Source organism: Monodelphis domestica, chromosome 2, assembly GCF_027887165.1.
Source record: "Monodelphis domestica isolate mMonDom1 chromosome 2, mMonDom1.pri, whole genome shotgun sequence".
NCBI classification, from domain to species: domain Eukaryota; kingdom Metazoa; phylum Chordata; class Mammalia; order Didelphimorphia; family Didelphidae; genus Monodelphis; species Monodelphis domestica.
Genome location: NC_077228.1, coordinates 251,232,165 through 251,258,212, shown reverse-complemented (window position 1 = coordinate 251,258,212; position 26,048 = coordinate 251,232,165). Strand labels below are relative to the sequence as shown.

General features: G+C 38.6%; 1 protein-coding gene across 8 annotated transcripts in view; it reads left to right on the top strand.

Annotated features, from left to right (window-relative positions):
• Window positions 1-6,512: 6,512 nt before the first annotated feature.
• Window positions 6,513-26,048, top strand: part of LOC100022053 (trans-golgi network vesicle protein 23 homolog B) — an 86,553-nt gene continuing 67,017 nt past the window's right edge. For 2 of the 8 annotated variants that reach the window (XM_007483413.3, XM_007483412.3), the window contains exons 1-2: window positions 6,513-6,655; window positions 20,240-20,325. In XM_007483413.3, the coding sequence (XP_007483475.1) occupies window positions 6,644-6,655; window positions 20,240-20,325 (98 nt within the window). In that variant the 5' untranslated portion in view covers window positions 6,513-6,643. Of the gene's footprint in view, window positions 6,656-20,239; window positions 20,326-26,048 lie in introns of those variants that run through there. The other 6 variants (XM_056817485.1, XM_056817483.1, XM_056817481.1 and 3 more) reach the window with 6 other exon arrangements.

The window sequence follows — 26,048 nt, the reverse complement described above, 5'->3', positions numbered from 1 at the left end:
AGAGGAAGGGTAAGAAACCCCTTCTTCTACCTGCTAAGTTCAAGGGAAAGGAAGTCAAGAAGAGTCTCAGAGGTCAGGTCAACAAAGTAGAATTCTCTTCAATCCTCTCATGGCTTATTAAGGAAATTAAAAATTTGTCTTCAGTGGCCAATCCTCTTGACACATATCCTTTGGTCATAGGAATCAGTACAAAGTTGCTGCCTCTCTTGTCTGAACAAAACACAGTACATGTCCTTTAGTGAGATGCCAATGCTCATGTCCATCCTGCTAGTCATAGTGTATGCCCATATCTGTTGGAGCCACCTCTGTTATTTACTCTTCTTGACACATTAAAAATTTAGCTCATTAATCCTGTTTTTACCATACCTCTGAAGGGAATATCTGAGACACAATGCCCTGATTAGTGAGGTATCATATGCTCAGTTGGGGCAGCTAGATGGCACAGACAAATAGAGTGCTGGGCCTACAGTCAGGAAGACCCACAAAATGGGGTCATAAAGACTGAAATGATTAAAGATAAACACATTGGATTATTCCACCTATCCCTCAATGCCCATCTAGCATAGTTGGAAATCCTTTGGTAATCACTGGGAGGTAGGAAGAACCAGTGCTTTCACTGAATCTTATCTACCTATCTCTCATTTTAATACTTATCTTTCATTGAATCTGAAATGCACATTGCAGCTATGGCCCAGGGTACAGCAAATTCAGTGATTGCCAAATGTGGTCATTAGTGATGTTGATGATGTCAGAAGACCTTCAAGAGAATCACTTTGGTTCATTAGCACTGTATCATTGGTTTCAGAAGGTAATGCACGATGTCTCTGAGGATTTGCTATGTTGGTGTAGGAAGCAAGTGTAGAGCTTGTTCTGTAGCTAGGGGCAGCTAGGTGATAGAGTGCTAGGTCTATAATCAGGAAGACCTAAATTCACATCCAATTGCAGTCATTTACCAGTTGTGTGATCCCTGGGCAAGTCTCAAGTTTACTCATTTGTAATGTGGATAATAATAGCACCTAATTACCTTGGTTGTTGTGAGGATCAAATGAGATATTTGTAAAGCATTTAGCCATATACTATTATTTTACCACCTAACTCTAACTTGCACTGGGAGGCTGGGTCCCCAAAAAGCATGTATTATATTCTCCTCAGGTTTCTAGGTATAGCACTGAGGGGATGAAGGATTGTTTTGTAAGGGTATGGCAAACCTATGGCACCAAAGCCAGAGATGGCTCACAGAGCACTCTCTGTGGGCATGGGGCTGCCCACCCCTCCTCCAAAGTTCATTACTAGAAAGGCAGAAGAACTCGGGCAGAGCTGCTCACTCATCTCCACAGTGCTTAATGATATTTTTTCACTTCACCTGCCCCTCTGCCCAGCAGGAGGGCACAGGGGGGTAAGGTGGGCAGCTCACAGATGGCAGGGCTGGAGATGAGGGGTGTACTTAGGCTATTCCCCTTCCCTTCTCTACACTTGCTAAGGGCATTCCTCACTTCACCTACCTCTCCACCCAGCAGCACAATGGGAGTGCTATCTCCCTCCCCTGTGTGGGGCAAAGGGGATGCACAGGGTGCACAGCACTCTCTGTCTCTAAAAGGTTCACTATCACTGGTATAGATCATAAGTATGCTTCCTTTAAGACTATTAAATGTTGATGTCAATAAGGCAAAGATTTATCATGGAATATTGCCTAAGGTACTTGAATGAGAACAAAACACCTCAGTACACCGACAAAGTACAGGAGAATGTGAACTTGAGTTTTGAACACATTGTGACAAAAAGGTAATTTGTAGCTCCTGAAAATCTTTTTGCTGGAGTCCTCAAGATTTTCCCCCTAAGTATGGGGTAGATTTTCCACTAGGCTACTTATGCAGCCTTGAAGCTAACTCTTCTGTCTAGTTTGTTCTCTCAGCTACTTAAGCAGACACTGCATTAAGCATTTCCGTGACAGTGCTAATTCTAGGACTGCCAATTCTGACCCATCAAAGTCAATAAGGGCATGCTCTGGTTAAGAGGTGAGAGTAGAGTGGGAGCAATGCTAGAGTTCTCGCTGCCTGCCTTATCAGGAGATTTTCATCATTAAGGTGCCAGATGTGCTTAAATCTTCAATTCTAAACTAGCTCATTAGCTTTATATAAGTCCCACATGGTGTGACTTCAAGAAATCTCAACTGACTTCTTGTTTCACCAAACTGAAATGTTTTTTTATTGATTCAAGTAACAGATGATCTTATCTAAAAACGGCTATCAGGGATAAATGGTTATTGGGTCTAGTTATTATATAAAAAGTTTTCTAAATATTGATTCTGCTCGCTTTTTATTGGAAGTCACTTAACCTTTCTGGAAAGGATTGTTTCCAGACTTTATTATTGCTCATGGCTCCAAAAATTGCTGCTTTTCAAATGCCAGTGGATATTATATTGTGGGATGATAAAAACAAGGAGCCTGTCAATGAAAGTTACAAAGAAAACATCATAAAAAAGGTAAGTCTCTGGATTTACCACCCCAGTTCCCAAAATCCCAAGAAAGTAGCTGTCTGGTGGTACTCTTATTTTTTTTTTAAACCCTTACCTTCAGTCAAGGCAAAAGAGTGGTAAGGATTAGGTAATGGGGGTTAAATGACTTGCCCAGAGTCACACAGCTGGGAAGTGTCTGAGGCCAGATTTGAACCTAGGCCTGGCTCTCAATCCACTGAGCCACCCATCTGCCCCCAGGTACTCTTATGAAAACAATATTCCAAAATCAGTTGAACAGTGATCATCTCCCAAATATTTAAACAATTAACATTAATTAGCTTTTACAGAGTTACATTTATTGAAAAAGTAGAGCAAAGGACCAAAATACAGCATCCAAAACCAGAAGCACATTCACTCTGCACACCTGGCTCCCTGGGGAGAGTGGGCTTATATCTCACCAGTTCATTTCTGTTAATGGATATATGTAATGGACAAGTTACTCTCTTGCTTGCAGGACATATTATTTCACCTGCCAGGCCTGTGATGGACTAAATTAAGCAGGACATTCTTCAGGGTCAGTTCCTTGTCATACTTAGCTATGCTCTTGTGGTCTCTAGTTTCTGAAAAGACCTTTGATGGTTCTTTTTTTTTTTTAAACCCTTACCTTCCGTCTTGGAGTCAATACTGTGTATTGGCTCCAAGGCAGAAGATTGGTAAGGGCTAGGCAATGGGGGTCAAGTGACTTGCCCAGGGTCACACAGCTGGGAAGTGGCTGAGGCCAGATTTGAACCTAGGACCTCCCGTCTCTAGGGCTGACTCTTAATCCACTGAGCTACCCAGCTGCCCCCCTTTGATGGTTCTTCTGATGTTCTGAAGCTCACAAAACTGTAACCTAGTCTGTTCTGTCTCTGATATTCATTTAAGATCAAGAAAGAATAAACACAAAGATATAAAAGAAATATGCCCCCATGTTCCCTAGGCCACAATGGTATGAACATGGTAATTAGGCAGTGGAGATAAAGAAGTTCGCAGCAATTACCCATGCTAATACCTTCTCCACTCCTTACCCCCAACTATAGTGATCTTGAGCATTTTTTTCTTACTTGGTCTATTCACATCTTTTGAATATACAATTCAGTTCTAGCTCAGCTAAAAGTTAAGTGTAAAATTAAAGATCATATACAATTTTTTTGCAAGCCAGATATAAGAAAAAAAATTTTTTTTCTTTTGGCCCTAATCTCTTTCTTGCCCAGTGTCATACTAGACTTTAATCTATAACAAGAAGCAGCAAGGCACCCTGAGGAAGAGAAAGGAGGCACCATGTACCAGACTTATTAAACTACCACCCTCTTTTCAACCTCTCAAATCCTGATAAGGCTAGCACCTGACAGTGCAGTGCCACTTCAGATAAGATCTACTTAGAGGCAGTGATGGCAGCTTGGTGGTACAGGAGAGACAATACCAGGCCTGGAGTCAGGAAGACCAGTCAGACACTTACAGTAGGGCCCCTTTATCCATGGTTTTATTTTCTTTTGCAGGTCCAGTTTTCCTTAGTCGCCCCAAAGTGCTGGAGGTTTATCTACAAAGCACTTTGGTTGTTCTCAGTTAGTCTCTTTTGCTTCCACTTTGATTTTTTTTTTTGGGGGGGGGTTCTGTTTTTTTTGGAGAGATGAGTAGGTAGGAGGACAAGGAGCACTAAGCCAAGAAGTGGAAGGGGACAGGAGTTCTCTCATATCTACAGTTTCAGTCATCCACTGTAGGTCTTAGAACATATTTTCTGAGGATATGGTACCCTCCCTATTGCACTAGCTGTATGATCCTAGGTAACTTGCATTAACCCTGCTTACTTCAGTTTCCCTTTCTGTAAAATGAGCTACAGAAGGAAGTGGTAAACTACTCCAATATCTTTACTTAAGAAAATCCCAGAAGGGGTCATGAGGAGTCAGATATGACTAAAAACGACTAACAACGGAGGTAGTGATGGTTCACTGGACCTGGAATTAAAAACACTTGAGTTCAAATCCTGCCTTAGACTCTTAACTAGATGTGTGACCTTGTGCAAGTATTTAATTTCTGTGCCTCTCCTTCTTCAACTATAAAATGGGGATAGGGATATATCCCTATCATATATATCTATCTATATCTATATCTATATATATATCTATATCTATATATATATATCATTCACCTCTGAGGGTTGTTGTGAAGATCAAAATGAGATATTTGTTAAAAGTGCTTATCATGATGCCTGACACATAATAGATGCTATATAAATATTCATCCCATTCCATTCCATTTCTGGACCCCAAACCCCTAATCAAAGGAAGTAAACCCTTGTGAAGAAGCCCACCAACACAAATTACTGTCATATGACAAGACATGTAAGGTCAATAGACATGAGAATAGGAACACTTCTTGGACTACTTACTAGTCAGCCACTCCCTCCCCCTGCCTAACAATAAGGAAAAAAACCTCATCCTCATGCTACTACTACCAACTAGACCAACTGCCACCAATCTAAATTGTCTGAATTGAGGGAAGTCCAAGAAGCCGGGTAGAGCTGTTTATTCACTTTCTTTTCCTTTCCTTTTCTTCTTTCAACCACTTCCCCCACCCTGCTTCTTCCTTTAGCCCTGATTACCTAAACTCATCTTGTTTCTAGGCTAACCTCAGCAACTCTTGTGGAGATGCAAAAGGGCAACAGTTTCTGCAGGTGCTGCAACCCTTCTTTTCAGCAGCAATAGCTACTTCTTGCCACATAAGTCCTTGGCACTGTCAAATGGTTCAATATCAGAAATAAGTTGTTTTTTTTTTTAATCAGGGGATATGACATTAAGAACACACACTGGCCATCTGCTTTGCCTCTGCACCATAAGGATCACAGGGCCTTTTTGACTTGCAGCTAAACCCTCCCATATCTTATTAGAATTTGAGCAACTTAAGATCAGGGACTGTCTCCCATTTCCTGTGTAAAATTGCAAAGGGTCGCTACAGATCAAAGGGGCATAAGGATTACTTGCAAACTGTCTCATAAATTAACTAAAAACCACATCCTGAAACTATGTGTTAAATCAGGAGAAGCTAGGTCCTACTGTAAAAGTCTTTGGCCCCATTAACTGCCCATCTAAGGTCTTGTAAACCTTGGATAAGCTCCAGACACCTGCAGTAGGATCAGCAGAATATCCCATGAAATGATGTGGATATGTTAATAAACTAAGTCTAAGGTGGCAATGGTAAGAATTAGTCTGTCCCCTACCAAAACCCTAAAAAAAAATTATTCCCCCAAACTCCTACCCCTGAGCACTTTCCCATCTTCTAAGGGTCAATTTTGTTCAAGTATTCCTAATAACAATCTATGGTTACATAACTGACTCTCTGTGCCTCTTTGCCTTTTCCCACCGACTGGCTCTGTACTCCTCCCAAGACACACTTGTGTGTGTGTGTGTGCTTTCTTTGCCTTATTAGAGTATGAATGAAACATTATTCCCTACTGCCATCATGGTTTTCCCCAGGTCTATCCAAAGAACGTGGCAAGCCTGCCTTCACTCGACCCACAGACTCTCTTGTGATCCCATGTCTTTATTCAACTAATAACATAAATTAATTTGCAACTCAACAGGAAACTCAATTTTTTTTTTCATTCATAGCACTTAAAAAAAACTTTACCGGTTCTAAGGCGTTAATTGACTTGCTCGGGGTCACACATCTAGTCTGAGGAAACACTTGAACTCAATTTTTTGACTCCAGGCAGGGTGCTCTATTCACTGTACCACCCAGCAGCGCGGCAACCGCCCACCCCTTTTCCTTTATTCTCTCATTTTCATCATAGCCTAATTTCATCTCAGCCCGGCAAACCAGACAGCACTCTGCTCTGCCCCTTCCTGGTCCTGCTGACCAACTCCGTGTTCTGACCCTCCCACGTATCTCTCCATTGCGTTGCCCTGCCCCCTCCATTTTCCCACTCAGTATTAGTCCCACCTGCTCTCTATCGTGTGCATTTTTCACAACTGGCTTTTTCCTAATCATTTCTTTCTTTCTTTTCACTTTCCCACAGCGCGCTGAGACGTAAAGGATTCACGTGAGAGCGTGTGTGCGTGGGCGTGCGTGCATACGTGGCCCCGACATTGAGGGAGCGTTCGTGGTAGCGGCATCTCTTCTGGGAAGCGGCTTGGCCTGGCGGAAGCGGCCATGTTGCGTCAGGTGAGAGAGTTCTGTGAGTTTTTCTGTAGCTGAGTGTACAATTAGAGCTAGGCCTGGGTTACAACTGTGTGCAAGTGGTGGTATTGTCCCAAGGAAGCAGAAGAGGGTCTAAGGACCCCGAAGTGAAGGCGTGCGCTAGGACTAATTTTCACTTTGTGTGCAATTCCTTGAAAATCCAACCTATTTGCTATCGTTTACTGGATTTTGGTAGTTATATACATATATACATCCATTCGTCTATCTATCCATATATCTATATAAAATCCATGTGTGTACGTATATATGTGTATGTTTAAAGCGCTTTCATACATTTAGAGCTGGAAAGATTTTAGAGGTTATCTATTCCAACTCTCATTTCACAGTTAAGGAAACAGGACTAGGGAAATTTAGTGACTTGCTTGGTAGTGGAAGACGAGATGTCTTAGAACTAAAATCTAATGTTCTTACACTTAACCCTGATGTACATAATCTCGATGCCTAATTCATTCTATGAGGGGATGCCCACTGTAATCACTCATGTTTTAAAAATACAGGTTTTAGTTTTCTCATATGTTGAATTAGAAGATTAGATTTGAATTCTAATTGAATACATAGTTTGGTTAATTTCAATAAGCATATTTTAAGAAAGCACTTGTAACTAGATATTGTACTGCATACTGGGGTGGAGGGGGAATATAAAGATGGAGAAGTGACAGCTTCTATTACAATTCAGTGGGAGGGAAATAAATCATAAAAACAAGTAATTGTGGTATTGGATAAAATACTGTTCTAGTAAAGGAGAAATACAGAAAAAGTGCTTTGGAGGAAAATGGAAATAGTTTTTTTTATCTGGTGAATTAGGGACCGCTTCCAAGTGGAGTTGGCCTTTTTAGCTGGATTTTACTTCAAAAATTGATTTCACTTGCAGGTTGAGATAGGAGAAGGAAGATTTTTTTGGTAGTTGGGTGAAGAGTAGTTTAGAGAGAGGAAAACCAGGGGCCAGGGAAGCAATTATATTTTTGGTGAGAGTTGCTCCATAGATTTCTTTGAGAGCCTGGTGAATTAAGTCTATAAATGCTTCTCAGAATAATGTTTTTACATGTATAAAATAGGATTACAAAGGAAAGCGGAAAACCAATTATTGAAATGCATTTGACAAACTATTTTAAAAGTCTATACCCCAGGTTAAGACCCTCCAGATCTGGAAAATTAGTAGTAAAGGGAGATATGGGATGATAGCTTGAGGGTCTGTAAAATGATTTTTAAGGGAATGAGAGACCTAAGATTATTTCTAGCATATTGTGGAGAAGTAATGACTAGAAATCCTGATGATGAGAGAAAAAGATGAATGAACTCTAGAGAAGATGAGATGAAGAATCTAAGGGTTAAAGTTATTTAGCTTTAACCAAAGTGGACCATCTTATACTCAGATTAGTTCTAGATAAATTGCTAATATTACCATACCACCTTATGTTCAACATTTTATTTTCCCAAGTAATAGCATTTTTTCCCAAGCTGTCAACTTTTATGGAGTGATTTTTGGTTAATTACTCTATTTATGTTAATGTCCTTTTGTTTAGCTCTAACTTTGTGGGAGCACTTTTGAAATGAAAGACTAGAAACAGCTCTTATTTCATTTTTTCAGTAGTTTAAATATTAATCTTTAGATAGGCCCCCAAATGCTAAGTACTTAAAAACTTATAATCATTATTACTTGAGTGACTTCTTTAGTATAGTGAATTCCATGTGAGAGAATACCCTGTCAATGTAGCATTGACACTTGCTCTTGGATTTATGGAATTGCTTAGAGCATTTGAGAGATTGAATGACTTTGCCTAGGTCACACAGCCAGTATGTCAGAAGAGGGATTTGAATCCAAGTCTTCCTGACTGCCAAAGTTCTTCCAGACAAGGAACTTTAAAAGCACATTTTATTTATGTGTGTGTGTGTGTAAATTTATGAAGAATGTAATGTGTTGGACACACATTTTTCTAAACTCTAGCAGTGATGGTGAACCTTTTGGGCCCTGCCCTCACCCCTTCCCCAGACTGAATGCCATGCCTGCCCTTCCTACCAAGTGCCATTACCCCCCCCCCCCCACACACACACACATACCAAGTGCTGGGCGTGCTCCCCTCCTGCCTTACCCCACACTGGAGAGGGAGAAAGCACTCCCATTGGGCAGCTGGGTGGAGGAGCCAGTAAAGTGAGGAATGTCCTCAGCACCCATAGAGAGGGGGAGGGGAGTAGCTTGAGTGCTCTGCTTCCCTCCAGCTCTTCTGCTGGTGAGTCACCCACCTTACACCCTGTGTGCTCCCATTGGGCTGCTGGGCAGAGGGGTGAGTTATGTGAAAAAAATGTCCTCGGTCATGGTGGAGAGGGAGAGGGGAGTGGTCCCACCCTGGCCCCTCTCCCTTTCTAGTAATGAACTGGAGGGGGGGAGGGTAGCAGTGTGTCCACAGAGAATACTCTGTGTGCCATCTTTGGCACCCATTTCATAGGTTTGCCATCCTGCATGCAGGAAAAAAAAAACAGAAACAATTCCCTGCCCTCAAGGAGCTTAAATTTTAAAAGATTATTGAAGTACTTCAGAAGATCCATTTGGAATTTTTTTGGCAAAGGTACTGAAGTGATTGGCCATTTCCTTCTCTATTTCATTTTATAGATGAGGAACTGAGACAAATAGGGTTAAGTGACTTGCCCAAGTTTACACATTTATTAAGTGTTCTAAGCTGAATTGAATTCAGGAAGGTGAGTTTTCTTGACTCCTGGCCCAGCACTATTCACTGTATCACCTAGCTGCCCGTTATCAATGTGGGCACTTAAAAAAAAATCATTCTCGATGGCTTATGGAAGACTTTTTTTTTTAATGTTACTATTCCCCAATTAAATAGTTAACTGTCTGAACACTTAATATATTAATGTATTCTACATTAGTAGTCCACAGCTTTTTTTTTCTGAGAAAAGGGAAATATATTTAAACATTAGATCTCTGTAACTGATTGAACATTACATTAATCTGAACACTGGCTTTTTTTGTTTTCTTTTTATATTATTGACCACATTTTGTAGTTTATGTTCTTCATTACTTAATTTGCCTTGGTTCTTAGAGATCTTCTCACATTTCTCTTGGTTTCTTGTATTTGCCATTTTTAATGGTACAATAATATTCCATTGTATTCATATGCTATAATTTGTTAATCTACTTGGCAGTTTATAGGTATCTATTTTGTTTTCAGTTTTTTCCATGGAGGCAAATTGTAACCCTTTCACACTTTAGGATATGTTTTTCTAAATGTCTATGTTAAAAAAGATTCATTGCTTTGTGTTCATTCTTCCTTTAACAAGGTATTTGTTTTTTTGTTTTTGTTTTAATTAACTGGTCCTTGAATGGCAGTGTTATTGAGCCATACTTAATCAATTTTCCAGGTTGTTAGGACCTGTCATTGATTGCATTTTGAGAGCCTGAGGACTGCTTCTACATTGGAGTAGAACATTAATGAGGGGATATAGATTTATGTATATTTATTCCAAATGTTTTAGAGTTGAACTTTTTTAATGTAGCAGTTCCTTTTTGTGCATTTTTAATCATATCATAGAGATTTTTTTCAAGTGGATATGAAAGAGGGAAAAACAGTTGAAAGGCATTCTTGTGTAAGCACTATGCTATAGGGGAAGATGGAAAGATATTCTGCTAGTCCTTAAGGGACTTATTTGTTGGTGCCTTCTCTTTTGTAGGGAGAGGAGGAATGGAAACAGTTATCTGGGAATTTTAATGTAACAACAAAACAAGTAAATTAATTTAAATTCTTTTAAAAGCTTTTTTGTTTGAGATAGATAAAATATATGGATTTATATGGAGAAAATTATGAAGTACTATTTAAGAAAATGAATTATCTGGCTTAATAATATTTTATGCCTTATTTTCTATAATTTGGTTTCTCCTTCCCCCCCCCCCCATACACACACATTTATTATGTGATTATACTTACCACAATGAGTTGATATTCAAGTCTTTTGCGTCTGCATTGTAAAGAAATCTGGTATTTGCTCTCTTGAGTCAATCCCTATTATCTTTTGACCTCCCTTTGATAATTGCTTTTTGTCTATTAAATTTATGTAGGAAATGTTAGTTGTCTTTTTATTCTTTTATCTATTTCCTACTGAAAAAATAATGTGGATAGATGGTGTTATCTACCTTAGGAAACTGAGTTAGATACTTAATGGGCTGTCTATAAGTATCTTAGTTTCCTATGGTGAAGGGAAGACAAAATGAACCTTTCTTCACTGGGCCAACACACACAAGTCTTAAAGACTGATTTGTAGAAAAGTAATTTTGTTTATTTAGAAATCAAGGGTAAACTATGAGGATTGAAACACAAGGATGCCCTGACTCTTAATTGCCATACTTTTCCCCAGCCAATCTAAGTCTTCGCTTCTGGTCTTCAGGCTACACTATTTCCTTCCTGACCAGCTAATTCCCCACCAAACTTTTTCTAAGCTACCTGACTACAATCCTCAGTTGTTGGTTTATTTAGTTATCTTAGATGTTGTCTCCAAAATCGCTAAGAATGAACCCAAGATGCCCGAGTTCAATCAGAGCTGAATTTGGCTCTGAGGTAACCCTCAGTCCACCAAGCAGGATCTCCAGATAAAACTTCCTTTTAGGCAGTGTTGGTAAACCAGTAGGTATAGCTAGATCTTATGAAAGATGTTCTCTTCAGTGAAACAGGAACCTCCAAAAGCTATTTACAGGTTTCTTCTCCCATAAGAGGTTGAGGTAGGAAAATTTAGGAAAGCAGCCTTCCTCTCCCAGCTAAGGACAGGAAGCAACAGTTGCTCCCTCAACAAGCTTCCTTCAGCTCCATGTATATTCCAAGATCCTTTCCAAGATTTTTGGAATGGGTTTATATGCTAGTAGCTCTGGAGACAGCATCCACTATCCTTAACCCCCTAACCTTATCAAAGTTTATCTTTCTATAATTCTACCCTAATATTTTTGTTAATTACTTTTTTTTTACATAACTCCTTTGATTACATACCATTCCATTTAGGTAGTAATTCTGATCTTTGTTCTAACAAGTCTTTAGCAAAACATGCTTAACTTTGACAATACATTTTACTGTAATAACCCAGTTGTTTATCATTTACTAAATGTTTGGATCTGATTTTGTATGAAAAGTGTTTTGTGATGTTTATATATAAACATGTGTTTCAATCAGCTGACTGCTCTCTTGGCCAGATTATAACTCTGTACTAACTGGCCAACGGTGAACTGATTCCTGTTAGGGATTAGGATAAAAGGGAGCCTGTGTGCTCCCACTCTGCTGTAATACTGGCTCATGAGTACCCCCTCTTGCTAGGATGAAATAAAATAGCCTTTTTACCACACTTAAAAAAAATAACAAAAAGCCCTTCTTGGGTTTGTCTCATCTGGTAGACAGACCTCCAGGTATTTTATATAGTCTGTAGTTATTTTAAATAGATTTTCTCTATCTCTTGTTATAGGACTTTCTTTGTATATCAAAATGCTAATGATTTGTGTGGGTTTGTTCTTTTATATCCTGCAACTGTGCTAAAGTTATTGTTTCAGTTTTTTGCTTGATTGTCTGGGATTCTTAATTAGACCATCGTAGCATGCTAGGCCAGATAGTATGCTTCACCCATGCCCCCTTGTCCACCACCATGTGAGCTTGCTATCTGTTCAAGTAGCCCTCCTCCCCTTCTCAGGATGCTGTCTAAGGCCCAGACAGTGTCCTTTACTCTTTGCCCCCCCAGCGCCCCCCCCCCCACACCTGTGAATAAAGCCACATGAACTTTGCAAGCATCAAGTCTCCTGTCTGCTCAATAGTCATTCTGGGGGTACAGACACCCAAGAATTTCACTCCACACATCACCTATGCTGGATTAAGCTAGACTCCACTTCCTTACAGCCTCTGCTCTTGCTGAAGGTTTCCTGGGTATGATTTGAGCTGGATCCCCATATCCTAATCCCCTGGTTCCCCTGGATTAATCCTAATCATGACTACTGCGTGAGGTAGATTGATCTCCTCTCTTGTCACAGTGAGACAGGTTTTTCCTTCTGTCCTATGTTGTCTTGGGTCCTATTTTACCCTTTATTTTGCTAGTTCTGTTGCTTCAGAATTTTTTTAGGGAGGGTTGAGGGGGTTGGTAGTTGTTTAGAGATAGTTTGGACCAGCTCAAAGCATTCCTTCCTTATCCAACCTTCTGCTAGTTAGAATTTTTATGAAATATAAATTCCTTTGTGAATGATTATTGTTTGCTAGAAAAGGGATCAAGGAAAAGCTTAAACTTCTTAAATAAGGAGAGCTTGTCTTAGGTCATTTTCCTTTGTAATAGTAGTCAAGTTATTAAGAAATCAAGAACTTTTCTTGCTTACATATGCATTTAACTTCTTTTCTTTTGATTTGCTTTGCCAGTCCTAAACTACTGAAATTATTCTCTAGTTTTAGAAATTATGATTTTACCAATATTTCCATAGCTTCCATCCCATTATAGCCAATCACTGCCAAAGAATTTTTTGTAACTGGAAAATTGAAACAGATCCCAGCTTTTGTGATAAGAACTCACTATCTGATAAAAACTGCTGGGAAAATTAGAAAAAAGTATGGCAGAAATTAGGTTTGGATCAGCGTCTTATACCCTATGGCAGGATACAGTCAAAATGATTTAAACATAAAGAATGATATTAAAAGTGAATTAGGGAAACATAGAATAGCTTATCTGTCAGATCCATGAAGAAGAAAAGAATTTATGACTAAACAAGAGATATAGAGCATTACAAGATGTAAAATAATTTTTATTATATTTAAAAGTACCCAAGAGTAGAATGTAAACAACAAAGAGGGGAAAAATTTTTATAACAAAATTTTTTGAGGGTCTCATTTCTCAAATATATAAAAAACAAAGTCAAATTTATAAGAAGCCAAGTCATTCCCCAATTGCTAAATGATCAAAGGATATGAATAGGCAAAGATATTAAAGCTGTCAGTTATCATACAAAAATGTTCTAAATCTTTTTTGATTAGGGAAATGCAAATTAAAACAACTCTGAGGTATCACCTCACACCTATCACATTGGCCAATATGACAATAAAGGAGTTGTGGACTGGTGGAGTTGTGAACAGACACCATTCTGGAGGGCAAATACCAAAATTCCCCAGATCACAAGAGCACATCAGCTTCTCTAAAGGTTACTAATACAGATTTTGTTCAGCTAGTTTATAGACTTTTATAATAGTATTTTCTCCAGCCCAGGCATAGGATGGTACAAATAAAAACATTGCAACAGAATTTATGTAGTTAATAGCCAAAACACAGTAATAGAAAGTGACAGTGTAACAACATTATAGATTAAATTAATATATAAACTTAAAAACAAAATTAAATCTTAAAGCAAATAATCAGCAAATAGCTGTTGGAGAGGGTAAGAGAACTTTGAATGGACCTTCCCAGGCAGTCTGAGTTGCTACAGTGTGCTAGAAGTTGTCACCTGGGTACAAGTCATGGAGTGAGAAGTCTATAGGTCCTGCTTGTACAGCAGCTCCAGATTCATGGAATTCTCACAATTTGATCTGTAAATCCTGTATATATGAAGCAATAGAAGTGTCTCCCACTAGTAATGATGTGTATGCAGGAGAGAAAGGTTTAGCCTGCATGTCCAAAAAGCACCTCAACCTGTGAGATGTGTAGATCTTCCCTGGACCTGCTTCAAAGATAAAAGGGGGACAGGGGGAGAATTTCAGCTCATTTTAAGTGAATCTCCATACATGACTTGCCAGTTATACTTTTAAGATCTCTATTCATTCTCTCAACTTGGCTTGAGCTCTGGGGATGGTATGGTACATGGTATTTGGGAGTTTCCCCCAAACAAGAATATATCTGAGACAAAATTGAATTGGTGAAATGAGTTCCTCTGTCTGAATCAATTCATGCTGACAGACCAAAGCAAGGAATAATCTCTTAAGAGCACCTTGGCAACAAAAGACTCTGTTGCTCAAGCGGTAGGAAATGCTTCAGGCCATCTGGTCAGCTGATCTACTATGACCAGAGAAAATCTATACTGTCCAGCTTTTGGCATAGTGATAAAATCAATTTGAAGGTGTTCAAAAGGTGTGTAGGCCAGAGGACACCCACCAAAAACTTTGCCATAAAAGGAGTTCTAATTAAATCCTTGGCAGGTAGGTCAGACTGTACACACTTTAGAGGCTATGGTAGTTATGCCAGGAGCTGTCCATACTTTTTTAACAGAGTCCACAATGCCCTGGCTACCAAAGTGACCATTTTTGTGAATGGATTGGCCTATTGGGTGATAAAAACTTATAGGGAGTAGGGATTTTTCTTCAGGTGATACCCATATTCCATTTATCAATTTTGCTTTAAATTTATGCTTCCACTTTTCACTTCCTGTTCATTATAAGAAAGGGCCAAATTTAAGTCATCACTAGTTGCCAATGTTAAAATGAACTCAGGTCCTTCTGAGACTGCTAGCTTTTAGAGATAGGATCAGTGCCACTTGTATGGGCAGAGCAATGAACTATAGCTAGGGCTTCAGGAAGCTGAAGGGCCAAAAAGAACCTCATTAATAATTTCTGTATTTGCTATACATTTTTCAGCTGATGTTAAAAATCCCCTTTGAAGACATAGCATACCCACTGCATGGCATATTCCAAATGCATATCTAAAGTCTGTATAAGGTTTCCTTCTTACCTTTGGCAATTATACAGGGATGTTTTAGAGCTATCAGTTCTGCACCTTGAACACTTATAGTTGAGGGCAATGAAGCTAACCACAGAGTGGCAAATTCTGTGACTATAGCAGCTCCAGTGTAACATATGCCACCCCTCATGAAAGGAAAACCATTAGTGAATAAGACTGTATTGTCTAAAGGAGTGTCTAAGGGATTATTTCGAGGTTTTTCAGCCATGGATACTAAAGCTTCACAGCTGTGTAAAGGGTCTCCTGAAAATGGTAAATCTGGAAGCAAGGTTGTGGGATTTAGAACTGTACAGCGTTTTAGGGTAATATTTTTTTTTTCATTGCCCAACAAGGGGTTACCTTGTACCTTGCAAGTCTCTGATCAAAAAATGCCCGTGTTCTATGTTTTAGAAACAATGCTTCAACTTAATGTGGGCACACTATAGTTAAAGGGTATCCCAAGACTAAATAAGCAGATTTAGTTACTAATAAAGCTGTTGCAGCTACACCTCTAAGACATGATGTTCCTGACGCTACTGGGTCCAGCTGGGCTGAGTAATAAGCAACTGGATGTTGAACAGGTCCTAAAGTTTGAGTTAGAATACCTGAAGCTACCCCTCTCTGTTCATGTACATACAAAGTAAATGGCCTGTTATAATCTGGGATGCCTGGAGCAGGGGCAAACAGGATAGCCTGTTTTAAGTTAGAGCTGAGGGGTGTTCCGCCTTAATTTAAGCGGTTCAGGGACTGAATTTTTTGTCAGTGCTATAAGGGGGTTTAGTGATTTCCCCCTAGCAAGAGGTCCACTGCCTACAAAACCCCGTTGCTCTAAGAATTGCCCTCAACTGTTTTTTAGTGGAGGGTGCACTCAATCTCTGAATATCTTCAATGAGCTTAGAGGAAATGGAGCAGGCACCAGCATTTAAACCCTAAATATTTCACTTTGGGGAGACACCACTGAACCTTTGCCTTTGAGGCCTTGTGGCCTCCCTTATGCAACTCTAAAAGGAGATGTTTGCTATCTTCCTGGCATACTGTGGCATGTGATGAGGCAATAGCAGATCATCTACAATGTGTATCAGACAGCTCTCCTTAAACTTAATATTTGCTAAATCTTGTGTTAAAATCTGTGCGAACAATGTGGGACTGTCCATGTGCCCTTGGGACAAACAACACCAGGTCCATTAAGAACCTTTTCAGGTGAAGCCAAATATATTTTTGGAATTCTCATGAATAGGGATTGAGAAGAAAGCTGAACACGAATCCACCACAGTGAAATATTTTGCTGATCTTGGAATAGAGAAGATAATATTGGCTGTGTTTGGAACCATAGGATGTCTCTTTGTGAAATTATTATTTACAGCCCTTAAATCCTGGACAAATTTATAGACATTTTTCCAGCAGAGCCTAATTTTGGATTTTTTTTTTTTTACAGGTAGGATGGGTGTATTATATTTAGATTTGCATGGAATTACTATTTCTTGATCAATTAATGAATCTATCACTGGGGTAATTCAGTGTGAAAGCTTCCAGTTCCTATGTAATCCTGACTAGGGCTTCATGATGTTTGAATGGTTTTTTTCTGACTGCATGCAGTATTTTCTCCATGACCTGGGAGCTCTTGAACTTGGCTATAACAATTCCTGGGAATTGGTATTTGGGAACTTATTGTGGATTCTTTTAATTTCTATTTTACCCTCATGTTCAAGAATATCAGGGAAGTTTTCTTGGATAATTTCTTGTAATATGATGCCAAGGCTTTTTTCCCCTTTATTGTTTCTTGGTTTCTCATGAAGTCATTAGCTTCTGTTTGCCCAATTTGAATTTTTTAAGACTGAATTTCTTTCATGACCTTCTGATTGTACTTTTCCATTTTGTCCATTCTACTTTTCATGGCACTCTTTTCTTCCATTTATGGATTTTTTTTTTGCCTTTTTCCAGTTAACCAATTTTGCTTTTAAAGGTATTTTCTTTTTATATTACTTTAGTTTCTTTCTCCCATTTTCTTTGACCTGTCTTATTTGATTTTTGAATTCTTTTTTAAGTTCTGTCAATAGACCAGTTTCCATTTTTCTTTGAAGTTTTGCATGTGGTAGGTTAGATTTTACTGTCCCCTATTGGCTGTGCTTAACTGTTTGTCTCCATAGAAATTTTCTAGGGTTAGGTGTTTCTTTTGCTGTTTGCTCATTTTTTTCAGATTTTTTTGCCTTTGAAGTGGGATTTCTGAAAGCTGCTGATTCTGTCTTCTCTGCTGATAGCAGAACGCAGCACTGTAAGCTATTTTGTCGTGGGACTAAGCCTTCACTGCAGGGTGGGCTTGAAAGGACCCAGCACTATGAATTTTGGGGCCTCATTGAAGGCTGATGCCAGGGTCTGGGACTTCAAGTGGTTGGCTTATGATCATGATGGCAAACTTATGACACACATGCCATAAAGGGCACACAGAGCTCTCTTGTTGGGCACACCTACAGTCACCTTGCCAGAGTTTGTTACTAGAAAACCAGAGGGACTCAGACTGGAGCTATTCCCCTTCCCCTCTCCATGCACCTGAGTACATCCCTCAGTTCCCCTGCCCCTCTGCCCAGTAGCCCAATAAGAGTACTTCCTCCCTCCTCATCTGGGGTAAGGTGTTAGGGGTGGGGCAAGGGGGCTGACATGCTATGTGAGAGTGGGGCACAGACAGCAACCTGTTGAGTCTGTGGTGATTCCTGTGGTGGGGTTGTAGAGGAGCTAGGTTTGAGGGGAGCATAACTAACTTGAGTGGCACATAGCTGGAAAGGAGCAGATCATTGGGACCACTCTCCTCTCCCTCTACACACACTCCTCTCATCATCCACCCCTCTGCCCAATAGCCCAGTGGGAGTGCTTCCTCCTTCCCCTGTCTGGGGTAAGAGTGGGCTGGGGGGCAAGGGGCAGGGCAGGTATAATACTCAGTCTCTGCAGGGGTGAGAGGTGGCCCTGTACTCTGACTCTAAAACATTCACAATCACTGGCCTAGTGTATGGTATGCTCTATTGTTGGTGTAGCCAGGGTATCAGGATCCTGAAGTTCAGCTATGCCCAGGTTCAGAACCTGGCTCAATAGGTGTGTGTGTGGGGGGAGACAGCCAGTATTTTTTGTGTATCCAGACTTCCCTCTGGTTTCTCTCTGCCTGACTTTCAAGTTGTATTTAGTGGGAAAGCCCCAATGGTTTTGGTTTTTGACTCCTGGCACTTTGAGGTGCTTTTTAAAGATAGGTTTGGAAGGATTGTCAGAGCAATTTCAGTTTTCACTGCTACTAAGCCACCATCTTCCCCTCCCTTTCCAGAGACATTATTGACATGTTGTGACAAGGAAATCACTTTAAAAGACTGATATATATTAATTTAAGGTCGCCAAGGAATTCAGCTATGTAATTCCTAAATGAAAACTCAAGTCAGCAGTCAATCTTTTATGGAGTTTAATTACAATAGGAGGAAGAAAGGAATTAGAGATAGAGAGAGAGAAAAGGGAGAGAAGGGAATAGGGCTTAAATACCCCTTCTGTTTAGGCTGGGCCAAAAGGCCCAAGCCCTTAGATAGCTGGGGCAAAGAAAAGAGATCAGTCCCTATTACTCACGTGACCAAAATGGAGAAACAGTCTCAGAGGCCCCCACCTTCAGCTTCCTTCAGAGCAAGCTTCTCAGAGCACACTCCCACCACTCAGACAAACTCCTCAGCCACCACCTCGAGTCTTCAGACCCCCCTATCCTTAAGGAAACCATCCAAGTTCCCTCCCCTCAGTCCTCACATCTACCAATCACCTGTCCATCAATTTCCCTGTGCCAATGGAGGCTCTAGCTTAACCCAGGACCGCCCAGAGGTCTCTGGCTTTGCACATGTCTGTTGAAGGTCATATTTTCAAATAATTAAATCTTTGATCCTTTGCTACAGCCCTTTCTAAATCCTGTTAACCCGAGTAGGGTAGAGATTGAAATAATTAAATTTTGATCTAGGCTGCAGCCCTTACTCAATCCTGTTAGGACTGAATAGGATGGAGATTGATTCCAAGTATCTCCATTGTATCAATTCTAAAATAAATCATGACTCAAAGAAATTCCTGTTCTATGCTTAAGCATAGGTCAAAGTCCTTTCCATTGTTCAGCAAAAGGTTTCTGTCCTAAAGTAATCTTAAGAAGGGAAGAGAAGGAACCTCCCATGCCAATGGGGTTCACATTCCAATAGTCAAGACCCACTATCAATAGGAAATTTTTCAAGTATGAAATTTCCCAATGGTGAAATTTCCAACATTTATAAGTCTAAGAAATTTTGAGGTTTACAATGTTAACTAGGGTGATCTGAAATATCTTCCTTAACTCCCAGGATCTCTAAAGATTAGATGGATGCCCTGGTTCACCTTGTTTCATAGGTAGATATTGGCAACAGTTGAGTGTTGGACTTGAAATGAGAAAGACAAGACTTGAAATCCTGCCTGAGACAATGGTATGACCCTATGAAGTCATTTAACTTCAGCCTAATTTCCTCATCTATAAAAGAAGAGGATTGGATTCAGTGGTCTCCAATGTCCTTTCTGGCTATAATCTATAATCTATAATCCTGTGATAATTCATATAGTTCATATATCCCTATTTCATGCAATATCAAGAGGGAGAGAACCAAAATATAACATGGATATATATATATATATATATATGGATATATATATATATATATATCCATTTGAGAAATTTATACTCTTAAGGCTTTTCCTAAAACTAATTAGATGTAGTTGTCTTAGAAATAAACTTCATTTATTTATTTGTCCTCATTAATATTGTTGAATTTAGCCTCACCAATTATAGTTTAAAAGGTTTAATTTTGATTCTGATGTTGTTGCATTAAATTTTGAATGAGATCATTTTCCTTTTAGGATAGTAATGATGACACCGAAGATGTTTCACTGTTCGATGCCAGTGATGATAAGTCAGTCAGGAGGCCAAAGAAGTTGAAAATCAGGTACAAATATCTATGTTGTTAGTATCTTGGGAAATTCTGTCTTGTGGCAGTTACATCATGACTGTTGCATTGAAATTGGGGTAAGGATGATGGCAGTATACTTTTTTTTTAAACCCTTCCCTTCTGTCTTAGAAGCAATACTGTGTATTGGTTTCAAGGCAAAAAAGCAATAAAGGCTAGACAGTGGGAGTTAAATGTCTTGCTGGTCATACAACTGGGAAGTATCTGAGGCCAGATTTGAACCCCCTGTCTAGGCCTAAGTCTCAATTCACTGAGCCACCCAACTAGCCCTGATTGCAAAATATTTTTAAAAATTATCTGTAACTGTTATATTGTTGGTGTACAGAAAGCAAATGGCATTTTAAATTTGCTAAGCAAATTTGGCATCTAAAAATATGGATTTAGAAGAAAAGGTAGAGCTAAGATGGCAGAACAAGGAAGGAACAAACTCCTAGCACTTTCTCAAAATAATTTCTAAACAAATATAAAAAATACCCCAAAATGAATTTTGAAGTGGCAGAATCAACAAAAGACAGGATGAAGCAATGTTTCAGGCTAAAACAATGTGAAAGGTAATAGGAAATATTGGTTTCATAGAGTAAGAAAAGAAAATGGTCCAGTATAGGAGGTATCCAGACAGTTCAGAAGCAGACCTTGTCACAGCAAGGCAAGTCAGGCCTCCCCTGAACCCTGAGCCAGGCCACCCTGCTGCACCAGAAGCAAGTTCCACCACAAGAAGCTTGGGACAGTAGTGGAGCCCAACGCTAGCATAATGGTAAAGGTCTGGAAATAAGCTAGAAAAATGAGCAAAGAGCATGACCACAAGAAGTTACTATGCTCATAAGGAAGATCAAAACACAAACTCAGAAGAGAACAACAGTGTCAAAATGGTTACATGAGAAGTTTCAAAGGAAAAAGGGAAGTCCCCCAAACAACTCCTGTAGAGAAAAATTTATTAATTAAGAGTTCATTAGGGAATAAGGTAAATTAGCAAAATGTATTGATAGATACCTAAGAGGAATGAGTGAGTTTGGTTTCTTTATATCTGAATGGAATCTCAGAGATGATTAATAAGAGAGAATTTTCCTGAGGAGCTTTGGGAAAAGACTATAGGACCAGTGGCTCTCTTTTGGTCTCATCTGGTTCAAGGAAGGTGGTCCAAAGAGCAGCTCTGAGAATTTAGACAATCTTGGTGAATCCACATCCTAAAAACCTGTCTTATCAGGTCAGAGAAGTGAAGGAGATTGTTGGGTACAGTACCTGTGCTGGCCTCAATAGGTGGCAGCAAAATCTGAACTGTTTGAGTGGAGAAGACAGTGGAATTTCTGACCAGCTGGAAATCAGATCTGAGCAGCAGGGAATATTTTAGATTAGGATAGATAGATAGATAGATAGATAGATAGATAGATAAGGATTTGGAGGTTTTATATAAATAGGAAGAGAGGATAGCTTTGACTGTGTTGAAGAAGAAGTAGGTCTTCGTAGACAGATTGGTTGGGTGATTATAGTTAAGATTTATTAGCATAGGGACCTACATAACATAAGAAATACCTTTCTACCTGTTTTTCCTTTTGCTGTATCTTCCTTAAAATTTTATACTTGCAATAAGTATATTTTTCTATAACTGGCCTGAGCCAGAATTCTTCTAGACTGCTTTGAGAAGCCATCTTTCTCAACAGTCAAAACAACAGCCTGTCTACTCAGGATACAGGTATTGGTAATACTCATTCCAATATCAATAATTTATAAGGGTTAATAACCCTTATAACAAGGACAAGAATATCAAAATTTTCAAAGGAAAATGGTAAGGCCCCCAAAAAACTCCTTTAGGAGTTCAAAAAAGAATTAAAAAATCAATTAAAGAGGTAAAAGAAAAATTGGGGAAAGAAATGAATTATGTAAGAGAATCCTGAAAAAAGAGTCAATAGCCTAGTAAAGGAAGCATAAAAAGGAATAAGTAAATATATACATATGTATGTGTAACAGACACACACACACATAAATCTACTGAAAAGAAAACTTTTTACAGTAGAATTGAAAAAATGGTAGAGCACACACAAAAATCCAGTGAAGGAAACAACTCTACAAAAATTAGAATTGACCGAATGGAAAAGGAGGTAAAACAAATTCAGTTAAACAAATAATTCTTTATCTTAATGACTACATGAGACATCAAGAAACAAATATCAAAAGAATGGAAAAAAAAGAAAATGTGAAATATCTCATTGAAAAAACAACTGACCTGAAAATAGTGATAATTAAGTATTATTAAATAACCTGAAAGTTATGATAAAAAAAAGAGCCTAGACGTTATATTACATGAAATTGACAAGGAAAACTGCTCTGATATTCTAGAATCATTTGCCAAAATAGAGATGGAAAGAATCCACAGATTACCTCCTGAAAAAGATCCCTAAATAAAAAACTCCCAAAACTAATACAATCAAATTATGGAGCTCCCAGGCACGTGAGAAAATATTTCAAATAGCCCAGGTAGAATTCAGATGACATGCATAGAGCCAGTCAGAATTACACAAGATTTAGCAGTTTCTACATAAAAAGACTAGAAGACTTGGAATATGACATTCCAGAGGGATCTAGGATTACAATCAAGAGTCACCCACAAAGCAAAACTAAATATAATCCTTCAGGGGAAATAAATGCATATTTTATGAAAGTGAGGATTTTTAAGTATTCCTGATGAAAAGATCAGACTTGAACAGAAAATTTGACTTTCAAATACAAGACTCCAATGAAGCATAAGAAGTTAAACAGGAAAGAGAAAAGTTAAGGGGCTGGTTAAGAGTAAGCATTTACATTCCTACATGGGAATATGATACTTGTAACTTTTAAGAACTTTATTATTATCAGTTAGAAGGAATATATACATAGAGGGCACAGAAATAAGTTGAATACATTACGATGATATCCAAAAATACAAATTTAGGGATGAGAAGGAAGAATGAACTGGGAGAAGAGGGGAGGAGAGATAGAATGGGTTAAATTATCTCATATGAAAAGGTGTAAAAGATTATAGTGGAGGGGAAGATGAGATAGTGTCTGGTAATTCTGGAACTTTAATCAGAATTGGCTCAGAGAAAGAATAACACCCACGCTTAGTTGGGCATAGACACCAATTTACCCTGTAGGGAAATAGGAGGGGAGGAAATATTGGTAGCAAGGATGAATTGGGAGAAGGAGTGATCAAAACGAAAATATTTGTGAGGAGGAAAAGAATGAAAGGAGAGAAAGAACAATAGAGGGAAAATAGGCTGGAGAGAAATGCACAGTAATAATAAATGAATGTGAATGGGATGAATTTACCCATAAAATGGAAGCAGATAGTAGAGTGGATAAGAAGACCATTGAACTAATAAATAAGATGATTTTATGGTAGGAAAAAAATTCAATAAAATGGTTAAAACATTAGTTTTAGTAAACCATTTGACTAAGAAAGGAAAAAAAAAACAAATTACCAGTATCAGAAACAAAAAGCATGAATTCACTACCAATAAAAAGTTAAAGCAGTTAATAGGAGATATTTTTCCCAGTTATTTGCCAATTAATCTGACAACCTAAGTAAAATGGATGAATAGGTACAAAAATATAAATTGCCCATCATAACAAAAGAAGTAGATTACCCAAATAACCCCAACTCAGATAAAGAAACTGAACAAATCATCAATCCATACAGCCATATAGATTTACAAGTGAATTCTACCAAACATTTAAACAACAATTCCAATATTATATAAACTATTTAGAAAAATCGGTGAAGATGAGAGATATGCCTACCTCCAAATGGAGGTAGATTGTTTGGGAAAACCCTAGATGGATGGGAGATGATAAACTATCTAGGAACCTCCCCAGGGCCATTAAAACACAAACCTTTGGGCTTTGGATACCAAACTTGTTATGACAATTGGAGTAAGGGAAAAGGGTAGATAGGGTCCTAAAACTACAGATCTAGACTCAACCCAACTTCTACACACCTTGGGAGAGGTAGTCTTTGTTGCTTCTGTAGGCCCTGCCTGTCCACTCCCTGCTCTTACCTAAAACCCCAAATGCTATCTGGCTATCTGCCGATCTAACTTCCCAGAAGTTAAGTTTAAGAAGGCTAAGGAGACAGGACTCACTAGTAGTCTGAATCCCCTCTCAAGCCTGGGGTTGACTTCCTAGGTAACCCAGAATCCCAGGTGACAAATCCTTGGCATTACCTTAGCCAAGTTGGTCTTTTACTCCAGGGAAAAGGCAGCTTACTCCAAGACAAATTTTTCAACCCAGGAATTTCTAACCTTTCCACAAGATTAGCTCTTCCCAGGGAAGGCCAGAGCAAAGGTCCTCCTTCCAGTTCAGTGGAAAGCCAGAATCCGGAGTGACAGTTAATGCCTGTAAAACTCCAAGATCCTTTTCTCCTTTCAGAATCTTCTCCCAGGGTTTGTGTCTAAATTCTCCTTTCCTTTTAAAGCCAATCCATATTTTTTCTCAATCCCTTATCCCTTATATTCCTACAAAGACAAAACCTTAACTAATTCCTTTTTCAACACAAATATGGTGCTGATATCTAAACCATGAAGGTGAAAACAGGAATAGAAAATTATAGACCAGTTTCCCCTAATGAATCATAATGCAAAAATTTTAAACAAAATACTAACAAGGAGATTATAGCAATATTTCACAAGGATTGTTCATACATTGACCAAGTGGGATTTATATACCAGGAATGCAGGCTGGTTCAATAGTAGAGAAACTATCAGCTTAATTGACCATATCAATAACACAATCAAGAAAAATCATATGATTATCTCAATGCAGAAAAGGCTTTTGAAAAAATTAAATAACTTCCTGTTAAAACACTAGAGAGCATAGGAATACATGGAGCTTTCCTTAAAATAAGTACTATCTGTCTAAAATAATCAGAAATCATTATCTGTAATGGGGATAATCTAGAAACCTTTCTAGTAAGATCAGGATGAGTCCTTTATCACCACCACTATTCAGTATTTTACCAAAAGTGGTACCTATAAGAAGAATTAAAATAGATAATTCTGAAACCTGTCACTCTTTACAGATAATATGCTGATATATTTAGAGAATCAACTAAAAAATAGTGGAAATATTTATTTGGAAACTAACTTAAGCAAAATAGGATATAAAATAAACTGGCAATCAGCATTTCTATGTACCCTCAACAAAGTCTAGCAGGAAGAGATAGAAAAATTTCATTTTAAAATAACTAGACAACATAAAATATCTGGGAGTCTACCTGACAAGACAAATCCAGGAATTATATGAACATGATTAACAACACTTCACACATAAAGGCAGATCTCAACAGCCGAGAAAACATTACTCATGACAATTTTTCCTAAATTAATTTATTCAGTGTCATTTATTCAATGTCATACAAAAATATTTCATAGAGCTAGAAAAAAATAGTAACATTTATCTAGGAGTCAAAAGGTCAAGAATATTGGCTAGATAGGCACTTAAAAATCATTTTGGACTTTGTGGAGGATGGCTTGGAGTAAATGAGATTTGAGGTAGGGAGACCAATTTAGAAGACCATTATGACAGGCTGGGTGAAGTGTGATGAGGTGATGGATATGTGAATGAAGAGAAGAGATGGAGAGAAATTTTGGAGGAAGAAATGGCAAGATTTGGCAAGAGTTTGGATAATGGAGGGAAGAGTTAAGGATAATGTGGCTATGGACCTGGGAGAT